This window comes from Leptonychotes weddellii, chromosome 4, assembly GCF_054177405.1.
Source record: "Leptonychotes weddellii isolate Sample4059 chromosome 4, ASM5417740v2, whole genome shotgun sequence".
Lineage (NCBI taxonomy): Eukaryota > Metazoa > Chordata > Mammalia > Carnivora > Phocidae > Leptonychotes > Leptonychotes weddellii.
The window spans coordinates 170,534,470-170,544,899 of NC_138372.1; the positions used below are offsets into that span (position 1 = coordinate 170,534,470).

A 10,430-nucleotide genomic window follows, 5' to 3' on the forward strand; every position below is an offset into this window, starting at 1 on the left:
CACGCCCCCACGGCCCCCCCCGGCGCCCCGCCCCGGCCCCACGGCCCCGCCCCTACCCACACTCACGAAGGGGAAAGGCGGTGGTGCCGGTGGTGAGGCCGTTGAGAGCCACACCGTACGGGGGGACGCTCTGGTTCAGGTACAGCAGCGAGTTGACCGCGAAGACCACCACCCCGCCTGGAGAGAGACAGGCTGGTGGGCGGGGCTCCGCGGCCTCGCACTACGCCCCTCACCCCCACGGCCTCACCTATGGGCTTGGGCACCGCCAGGGCCTGGGTGCAGTCAAAGGGGAGGCTGGTGAGGGACCAGATGACCGGGTGGACCTTCTGTGTGATGTTCAGGGAAATGGCCACGATGGAGCAGGTGTCCTGCCGCACAGCCACCCGTCTGTGGACAGACAGGCAGGTCAACCAGGGCTGGGTGGCCTGGCCCTCCCCCACCCGCCCGCCGGAGCCCCAGCCCACGCCTTGGCGGCTTCCGCCCACGGCACCGGGGCCTCACCCCGGCCAGGTCTGGTTGGGCTCGAAGAGGATGAGCAGGGTGGGCTCGTAGTAGCCATGCAGGAACTGCAGGTCCACGATGTTGAGCAGCTTCTCGTCCAAGCCCCGCACGTCGATGATGTAGCTGGGCAGGAAGCTGGACCTCTGCCTGGGGGCAACAGGCTTCAGTGGGCAGAGGAAGCAGGGAACTCCGGCTCAGAGAGCCCCTCCCCCGCCGCAGTACTCACCCCTCCCCCATCAGCCCCTCGTGCTCCTCGGCCAAGCTCTCCCTGCGGAAGGGCAGCACCACCAGGCGCGTGCCGTAGATGAGCATGGCTGCACAGCGTCCGTCGGGGTCCACCCGCACCCGCGGCGTGTGCACGTTCTGCACAAACCCATCCTGGGGGCAGAGGGCACCATTAGGCAGGCCTGGGGATGGGAGGCCCAAGGGGAGCAGGGGGGCTGGGGGCGTGGCCTGGCCCTACCCGCAGCTCGGGCTCCTCAAAGTAGTGCAGAGACAGGGTCTTCAGGTCGTGGGTGCCCGGGTCATACTCCACCACCGACAGCTGGAAGGCAGCAGGTCAGAGCTGGGGCCCACCCACGGCCCGGCAGGCCCCCCACTGACTCCCACCTCCAGGCCCATCGCCTACCTTGGCGTCCTTAAAGCTCAGGAGCAGGGCATCCCGCTTGGCCCCCACCAGCTGCACACTGGCCATAGACATGACGTTGCCGAAGAAGGAGAAGGAAGCCACCAGCTCCAGCTTCTCCCGGTGTTCCCGGTGGGCCTTTCCCTCTGGGGAACAGGCCGGGGGGTCCAGGTTTGGGCCCACACTCCAGCCCCCACAGTCCCAGGCCCATGGCCAGGGCAGCCACCCTTGTGCTCACCTGTGCTCCTGTCGTTCTTGGTTGGTGCCTGGGAGGAGAAGGGGAAGGTGAGCAGTGAAGCCACACACCTGGCAGCCCCACCTCACGGGGGGACAAGGAGAAAAGACCATGCAGGGCTGACCCCGCCCAAACCCTCACCGCGGTGCAGACCACGCTTCCAGGACTTCTAGAGACAGCCGTGCACAGCCCAACCCAACGCACACAAACACGCTCGCACCCCGGGTCCCCAACGTGGCCACAGGGCTTCTCAGAGAGCCCCCGCTCATGGCTTCCCCAACAGTCCACTCACTAGCGCGCACGGGTAGGGAGGGGGGCAGAGGGAGAGAGAATCTCAAGCAGACTCCGCACTGAGCATAGAGCCGACACGGGGCTCAATCTCACGACCCTGAGATCATGACCTGAGCCGCAATCAGGAGTCGGACACTCAACCGACTGAGCCTCCCAGGTGCCCCGTAAGAGTTTTAATAATGAGAAAAAAGATCATTTTTAATAATACACTTGTGCTATGGGGAAAACATCTGAAAAGAGCTGCTTGAGAAAAGCCATATAATTAACTCGTTACAGAAAATGCATTTTATACGTCCAATACCTACTTCACAACAACCACGGAAACTCCAGAGCCAGAGGACTTCACCAGGAAATTCTACCAGATGTTTCAGAAATGATGACTAACTTAAAAAACACCAAAGAAAACCAAAATGAAACAAAAAACTCCCACTAGTCCCAGGCTGATGGCACCTCAGGAGGTGTAGGCCCCCGACACCGATCGTGCACGTGGGACAGGAAGTCGAAGCCGACAACTCGCGGTATCTGCAAATGAGCCGGCGACGTGCGAAAATGGTACTACATCACAAACCGAGTCATTCCAGGAATGCAAAATTAGTTTAGCACAAGAACACCCACATTATCAAGGCTAAGAAGAAAAATATATTGTTTCGATAGATACAAAAAAGCATAGGATAGGGGCACCTGGGTGGCTCAGGTCATGGTCCCAGGGTCCTGGGATCGAGCCCCACATCGGGCTCCCTGCTCGGCGGGGAGTCTGCTTCTCCCTCTGCTGCTCCCCCTGCTTGTGCGCTCTCTGTTAAATAAATAAATATCTTTGAAAAAGAAGAAAGTTGAGGTCACAACATTGATGTTGGAGAAACCAGATCTTAAAGCAAAAAGTACTGGAAATAAAATGGGACGTTTCATGACAAAAATGTCAGTTCAAAAGTAAAACATTATTCTAAATTTGTCCTCTATATACTTAATAACACAGCTTTAAAATATGCATGTACACACAAAAAATTCTCGATAGTCCTATAGGGCAAGTGTCCTACCTTGTTCGTCTTTAAAGTTACTGGGGATATGCTTCATTTTGGGCTCTTCCATGTAAATTTGAGAATCAGATTATTAAATCTAATGGGAAACCTACTGCAACTTTGAAAGACCCGAGGAGAGTGGACATCTCTACAACATTGAGATTTTCCATCCATAACCATGATCTATTTTCTATTTACTTGGGATTTCCATTAATTTCAATGAAGTGCTATGTATTTTTCCTCCCAAAGGTCACAGGGCCTTTCCCACTGCCCAGCTGCCCCAGGCCACACAGCTTCTCTGCTCTGCAAACAGCACACCCTGCCTCTGACTGAGCTGCCCTTGCTGCCCACCTCACCCAGAGGACTGGGGTCCCAGGCACACTGCCCAGCCCCCACACATCCCCACCCGCTTCGTGCTCTATGCCTTCCCCACTCCTGTCACCAGAGGTGAGCTGTTCCCTACTGCAGCCACCCACACGGGATTCCACGGGGCGGATTCAAGACAGCCTCAAGACGGGGCCCGTCACCCCTCTCCTGGGTCGGAACCGCTGGCGTGCGCCCAGGGCCTGGCCTTGTGAGGACTGGCAGCTTTCCCCTTCGTCTCCAGAGCTGCCACATAAGAAGCCCAACTACTTCGAGGCCACCATGCTGCCAGGAAAACCAAGCCAGCCACGTGGGGAGAGGAGGGGAGAGGGATGGAGAGACGCCACCCAGCTGAAGCCCAGACCTCCCAGAGTACAGGCCAGGGACCTCCTCGGTCCATGGGGTGCCCTGTCCAAACTCCCAAAACACTCACAGACGCACGCACCCACAACACCAGGCTGCTGTTCTAGCAGGACCAGGCCGACCCCGAACGCCCTCCAGCTGCCCCCCATCAGCTCCATCTCCCGCCCCACATACTTCCTCTGACTCGAGAGTTGGTCAACTTTCCTACAATGAGCCAAAGAGCAAATATCTGACTTCAGCTCAGCAGCCACGTGCAGTCTGTTTGGAATTTTTACAACTCTCTGAAGATGTCCAAAGCCCCCTGGATTTCGGTGGGCTGGGAGGGGTTGTGGCCGCGCTGGTGAACCCCCTCTGCTGTGCACCAGCTGCTACCGTGCTCACATCTTTTAAGAATCCTGTTTTCCCGCCAGTTACCGCTCCATCTCTTTGATTCCCTTGGCACAAGTCTTTCTGGAGATGTTCACCGTTACTCATTCTCTTTCTCCAGTGGGCTCTCAACCCTGCAGGCCCCCGTCCCCACCCCCCAGTCAAGAGTCACCAGGGCCTCCAGGTCTTGTGCCTCACCTGAGGCTCAGCAGCCTGGGACGCAGCGTCAGGCCCCCAGTTTGCTGCCTTCCCTGGATCTGGGCTCTCCTCCCGCCTCCCTGGCCATGCTTCCTACGACTCTTCTTGGCCTCTTCCCTTCTTCCCAACGTCTCAACGCTGGGGAACCCCACGCCCCAGGCGGCCATCTTCTGGGTGATCCCAACCAGCTTCAGAGTCTAAAGAGCCCAACTTCAGCTCCAGACCCTGCTCCTCAACACAACTCCTTCCGCAGCTCTCCCTCAACCTCACAGTGGGCTGTGGAATCAGCACCATGGTTAAGTCTGTGGCGGCTGGAGTCCAAGACCGCCTCCCAGAATTCACGCCCGGTGCGGCCGCGCACACTGGGCCAGGGCTGGTCCAGATGAGCTGTACCAGGTGGCTGAAGTGGTAGTACGCCATGTCCACCTCAGGTGAGGAAGACACCGTGGCTTCTCGGTGCCTTCCAACAGTGGTGTGAGCGAGAAGCAGAAACTCCAACCCCGACAGAGCCTTCGGAGGGTGGCAGCCCCGCCAACCTCTAACTGCAACCTCCTGAGAGCTTGTGCAGAGCCACCCCACTAAACCACTCCTGGCTTCCCGACCCTCAGACACTGGGAGATACATCTATTGTTTAGGCCCCTAAGTTTTGGGACGCATGCCTGGGTGGCTCAGTCAGTCAAACGCCTGCCTTGGGCTCAGGTCATGATCCCAGGGTCCTGGGATCGAGCCCCGCATCGGGCTCCCTGCTTCTCCCTCTCCCTCTGCCCCCACCCTGTTCATTCTCTCTCTCTGACAAATAAAATTAAAAAAAGAATCTTTAAGAAAAAAAGCTTCTAAGTTTTGGGGTACCTTGTCATGCAGCAACAAAGTAACTAATATGATGTCCAAAAAGGAGCTCCTACTCCCATTCCCCTGTTCTACCTTCTCCATATCAGGTCACAGCAACTCCACCCCTCCTGGCTACTCAGACCCAAACCGGGCCCCAGCAAAACCTTGGCTCCTCCTGCCTTCACGTCCCACATCCTGTCCATCCTGAACTTGACTGCTTCCCACCACCTCCACGGCCTGATGCTCCTGACTGGTCTCCCTTCAGGCCCCCCTCCCACCTCCCTACCGCTTCTTCCACACAGCAGCCAGAGTGACTGACCCTTGTGAAACGTAAGTCAGGTCACTCCTTAACTTCACCTCTGAGTTAGCACTCAATCCCTACAAGCCTAAAAGGTCGCCAGGCTGATACCTGGCCCCCACCTCGTCACCCCTCTGACCTTCTGTCCTCTCCTCTCCCCCCCCTTTTTTTTAAGTAATCTCTACGATCAATGTGGGGCTTGAATCCACGACCCCAGATCAAGAGTCGCATGCTCTTCGGACTGAGACAGCCAGAAGCCCCTCCTCACTCCCCTCTTCCTCAGGGCCTGTTGGCTGATCCTTTCCTTTTTTTTTTTTTTGAAAGAGAGAGAAAGGGGGAGAGAGAGAGAATGGGTGTTGGGAGGGGCAGAGGGAAAGAATCCCAAGCAGACTCCATACCCAGCATGGAGCCCGACAATGTGGGGCTACATCTCACGACCCTGAGATCATGACCTGAGTGGAAATCAAGAGTCTGGATGCTCCACCGACTGAGCCACCCAGGCACCCCCCTCTTGGCTGGTTCTTGAGCACCAGCCCCAACTGCCCTAACACCTTCACCTGCCTGGAAGCTTCACCTGACCCCCACAAGCCTCTCTCCAGCACCTCGCCCTTGCCTGCTCAAAACTCAACTTTGCACGGAGGCAAAATCTAACAGCACTCCTGCTCCCCACTTCCCCATTCTGCTCTGCTGGTTTCCACGGCACTTCATGACTGGCTGCGTCTGGTCTGTCACCCCCTGGAACAGGGGCACCGCGAGCGCAGGTCTCTCTGCCTGTAGTGCTCACCAGCATCTCCTCACGAGGCCCCTGCACAAACACACACGTCTGTGGAGAAAACGAGTGAGTGAACGCCAGTGTTCACTGCGGACGCTGAGCTTCCAATCTGTGTCTTAAGGTTCACTGGTATCAGAGGAGGAGGAACTTTACAGGAAGACAGGACTGAGAAACCAGTTGTTTACTGCATACAGCAAAGATGCTCATACAACGTGGAGCCTGGTTCGTTCATTTAAGTAATCGCTACAGCCAACGCGGGGCTCAAACTCACAGCCCGAGATCGAGTCTCCTGCTCTTCCAAATGAACCAGCCAGGCGCCCCATTTTTATTTGCAAGACCTCTTTTTCAGCTTTGACTGAAATTTTGACAAAAGCCAAACACCTCAAAACTGCCATTATCACAAAAGCTTGCCAGGATTTTTTTTAACGGCACATATTCAGTCACAAAGCTCTCGCCGTGAGACTCCAACTTCTCCTGTCCTGCGTTCTTTATGGCGAATTATTCGTACAGCAGTCCACGCAGTTAACGCAAACACACACGCAGGTGTCCCGACGTCGGCGCCCCTCCGGCCCCGTCCGCCCGCGGCATCACCCCCGCTCCCACCGGTGGCGGCCCCCCAGCGCCGTCCAACGCCGCACGCCCTCTCCGCCCTCAACCGCTTCCGGCCTGCGCCGGGCGGGTCCTTCCTCCCCAACGGCCTCCATGCCCGTCCTCGTGCTTGGAGCAGCCCCGCTCGCCCAGCTCCTGCAAGAAGCCGTCCCGGACCCGTCATCGCCTGGGCAACCCAAGCACCCCCGCGTCTCCGCTGCGACGGGCTCGTCACGCGCCAGGGCCTCCCGTCGGGGCCCCGCCCGCCCGAGGGCCGGCCTGGGGCCGCCTGCCAGGACCGTCGTTCCGCCGGCGGACGGCTGCTCCACCGCGGAGAGGCCGCGCGGAGGGGCCCGCGGGAAAACGCCGCCTCCCGCCCGCATCTGCCCGGCGGCCGAGCCGCGCTCTACCCGCCGGCGGACAGGCGCGCTTCCGGCCGGTGCCGGGCTTCCCGCCGGTGCCGGGCTTCCCGCCTCGCGCCTCTGCAGCTGCGCCCGCCGCCGCGCCTCTCCCACCCGCGCACAGCAGGTGCCGGCCCGCCGGCGAGCGCCCACCTCGGCGTCGCGGTTGAGGCGGTACACGTAGAGCTGCGAGGTGCCGGCCACCACGAGGTTGCGCTCGCTGTTGCTGAAGAAGTTGCAGTACATGGAGAACTCCAGGCCGGTGGGCGGATGCGCCTGCTTGTACACGGCGTACATGGCGCCGGGCCGGGGCTGCGGGGGCCGGCGGCCACAGGATGAGCGGGGCCGCCGCGCACGACCCCGGCCCGGCGCCCCCTCCCCGGCCGTGCGCGCGCGCACCCGCCCGCCCGCCGCCCACCTGGCAGTTGGAGCCGGCTCGCGGGGGAACGGGACGGCGGCGGACAAGGCCCGGGCGGCCCCGGAAGCTGAGCACCGGTGTTCCGGGCGCCCGCGCCTGCGCCTGCGCCTGCGCCTGCGCCGCGCCGCCTAGGCGGCGGCGGCGGGAGGGGGCAACAGCGACCCCTGGTGGCCGGGGGTGGCGGGGCGGCCTCGCGGCTCTGCTCCCAGGCTCTGCGTCCAGAGGCCCGAAATCCCGAGCTCCGTCGAAGTCCAGGAACCCGGCAGCGGGTGGAGAGCGGGGCGGGGGGTCCGGGGCTTAGGGCCTCCGGGCCTGGGCTGGGCTGGGCTGGGCTGGGGGCCGCCGGTCCGGGGTGGGCGGGTCACAAGGAGGGTCTCGGCCGCAAGAAGAGGTGTCGTCCCCGCTCCAAACCCGCGTGGGCGAGGCGCCGTGCCGGATGCTGGCGGGCGCGGGGAGGGAACGGACGCCCCGAGGCGGACACGCGCCAGATGACGCTCCCGGCAAGGGCCGCCAGTGTGGAGGATTGCCCGGCGAGTCCGAGTCCGGGGTCGGGACAGCTTCCTGGGGAGCAGGTTTGCGGGTCATCGTCCCTCTAGAACGTGAGGGCTGGCCCCAGGGACGCGATTTTGCCCTTCTCGCCCCCTTTGCCCTCCCCAGGCCTAGCACAGCTGTCCACTTCGGAGATTGGAGCCAGGACCAAGCACGGCTAACAGACCTCTCCTCGCTTGGCAGGTATTTTTGCCCTAGGTACTCTCGCACAGACCTGGGACTTAGAAATGGAATCATAAGAAATAAAATAAGGGAGAAAGTGTAGTCACACCCAAGAAAATGGCACAGAAATACATGTTCATGTTGCATCCATATCTGCCCCCTTGCTCCTGTCAGCAACAAGGCTCCAAGTCTGGACCCTTGGGCAGTGGTCAAAGGAATCACTGGATGCCCAGGCAGGTGTGTGACCCCTGAGCCACACCAAAGCCCTTTAAAGGTCAGAAAAACTGTGACCAGGACTATGAGAACCGGCTGGAGGAGACAGCAGGGACAGAGCTGGGGCCCCAGTCAGGACACTAACTCTTGGGGTCTCTCTCAGAGGGACACAGTCATGGTGTGCACATCATAGGGCATCTGTGATGATTGAAAAAATCGGTGCCCACAGAACCCTCGGACTGGAGCTTGGCACACGGCAAATGCCCTAACAAATGAACACGAGCTCGTCTGTGGACAGAGGTGGTCAGTGCAGAGAGGGCTTTAGATACTGAAGGAGCACAGCCCTGGGGAGCATAGCAGTGGATAGGATGAGGGGGGAGGAGAAGGTGGGCAGAGGGGGCAGGAGGTTGCTAGGTCGGCAGGGGGAACACAGCGGTGAGCCTGCCTGGTAGATCTACTCTCTCAATGGGAGATGAAGGTGGGGGCCTGTCAGCAGAGGTAGGGGCTTGAAGTTGCTGGGGAGGGACAGTGATGGGCAAGAAGATGGTCCAAGGCTGGGGAGGAGGAGGTTGGGGAGTGCCGGTACACGCCCTGGCAACTCAGGCTTTCAGTTCCTCCTCCAGAAAGGCCTGGGCCTCTTCTGACTCTCCCCCTCCTCCTTGCCCCCCAAAGGCCAGTGTTCTCCCTCATACCCTGAAGCTTGGGCCCTGTGGCTAGTGGACACTACAGTCCAGGCCACGCTCACACTCTTCATATTCCTCTGGGACAGCACCTTCCTTCTGTGCCAAGAGGCCATCTTTATGTGCTCAGTGTTATAGACCAGATTTAGGAGGGAGGTGGTAATTCTCACACCTCTCTCTTGTGGAGTTTGTGAAGCTTCTTGGAGAATCAATACCTCTTGGAGAGGCTGGAGTATCTGTCTACCTGTGTCAGGACAGGGAGCTCTCAGATATGGCCCTTCCTGCCCAATTTGCCACAGATTACTGCATGCAGCACCCACCTCCCTCCAGCACAAGTGGACCCATGGAGCATAACATGGGGCTGACTTCCACTCTCCCACTTTTGTGTCTGTGTATTGGGTAAACGACAGGCTGAACCTGATATCCCCTGGAACCCTCCCTCTTTGTGCTCTTTCCTCTTACCTCTTTTCTGCTCCCTGGAGAATGCATTTAATGGCTGGAGCTCTGGCAGCCATTTTGGACCATGAAGGGTGTTATGGATTGAATTGTGTCCCCCAAAAAGATATGTTGGAAACCTAACCCCCAGTACCTCAGAATGTGACTTTTATTTGGAAATAGGATCATTACAGATGGTATTAGTTAAGATGAGGGCATACTGGATTAGGGTGAGCTGGTAATCCAATAGGACTGGTGTCCTCATAAGAAGAGAAGAGACACATGAGAGAAGGTCATAAGACAGAGGGAGACACTGGACTTTTCCTGCCACAAGACACGGAACACTTGGGCCCAGTCAGTAAAGTCTCATGTGACAAATTCTGCCTACAGAGCTGAGAAGGAACACAGCTTACTGACACCTTGATTTCAGACTTCTGCCTCCAGAACTGTGAGAAAATTAATTTTTGTCATTTTAAGGCACCCAGTTTGTGGTGGGCTGTGCGACATCCCCAGGAGACTACCAGGGGACTCTGAGAATGAACACTTCTGGCAAGGACAGTGGAGGCCCAGGCCCCACGGACTGTGGGCTGCCACATACTCTGGTCTGACTGGCTCTAGGCCTGTTTTTCATGAGAGAGTAACAAGCCCTCATCTGTGTGAGCAGATTTTGGTCTGCTGTTTTGGTCTTTCTGCTAGGAGCAAGTCAGATTCCTGATTGGAGACCAGGTCCCACCTGCTACGTGCAGACCCTGCCCTATTTCCCTGACTCCACTCCCCAGGCAGGGATTCCAGCTTACAGAGGAGGGACTGGGGCTGGCTGCCTGCAGGTTCCTTAACACAGCTCTCCTGGCTCCTCATCAGAGTCCCAGGGGGAGAGAGAGAGACTGCCCCCCCCCTTTCTTGGTGGGAGACTCTTCCCTAACAGCAAGGAGAGCAGCTGGGCTCCAAGGACAAGAATGTCTTTATTGAAGCAGGATGCTGGGGCTTGTGGGAGGGAGACTCTCAAAGGCCTGGGGCTCTCTGGGTACCCAGCCGCAGGTTCCACACTGGCTGGCAGGTGCAAGGGGCTGAGAGAGCCCAGGGCCAGCAGCCAGCAGCCAGGGCCTGGCGGGGGGGGGGGGGGGGGGG

General features: G+C 59.0%; 3 protein-coding genes across 12 annotated transcripts in view; 1 reads left to right on the plus strand and 2 right to left on the minus strand.

Annotated features, from left to right (window-relative positions):
- The window catches only part of ADCK5 (aarF domain containing kinase 5), a 51,219-nt gene that overhangs the window by 22,199 nt on the left and 18,590 nt on the right, over positions 1–10,430 (plus strand). The window lies entirely within an intron of this gene.
- On the minus strand, positions 34–7,555 carry CPSF1 (cleavage and polyadenylation specific factor 1). The gene is made up of 9 exons (XM_081816711.1): positions 7,264–7,555; positions 6,999–7,157; positions 1,365–1,392; positions 1,130–1,272; positions 965–1,045; positions 728–879; positions 502–648; positions 248–387; positions 34–192 (listed from the first exon to the last, which is right to left on the minus strand). Exons 2-9 carry the CDS (start codon positions 7,140–7,142, stop codon positions 53–55), a joined length of 975 nt encoding a protein of 324 aa, XP_081672837.1. The 5' UTR covers positions 7,143–7,157; positions 7,264–7,555; the 3' UTR covers positions 34–52.
- SLC39A4 (solute carrier family 39 member 4) overlaps positions 7,561–10,430 on the minus strand; it is a 7,276-nt gene continuing 4,406 nt past the window's right edge. The window contains exons 12-13 of the mRNA XM_081816806.1: positions 10,331–10,406; positions 7,561–7,855 (exon numbers count right to left, since the gene is read on the minus strand). Coding sequence (XP_081672932.1) covers positions 7,561–7,855; positions 10,331–10,406 — 371 coding nt within the window. The remainder of the gene's footprint in view (positions 7,856–10,330; positions 10,407–10,430) is intronic.

Bases quoted from the DNA above. Each gene is read 5' to 3' on its own strand.
- CPSF1 (XM_081816711.1), bottom strand. From the start codon at position 7,142: ATGTACGCCGTGTACAAGCAGGCGCATCCGCCCACCGGCCTGGAGTTC. The intron at 649-727 runs GTGAGTACTGCG...TGTTGCCCCCAG, and splicing joins GAGGGGCTGATGGGGGAGGG to GCAGAGGTCCAGCTTCCTGC. The intron at 388-501 runs GTGAGGCCCCGG...GTCTGTCCACAG, and splicing joins CCCAACCAGACCTGGCCGGG to ACGGGTGGCTGTGCGGCAGG.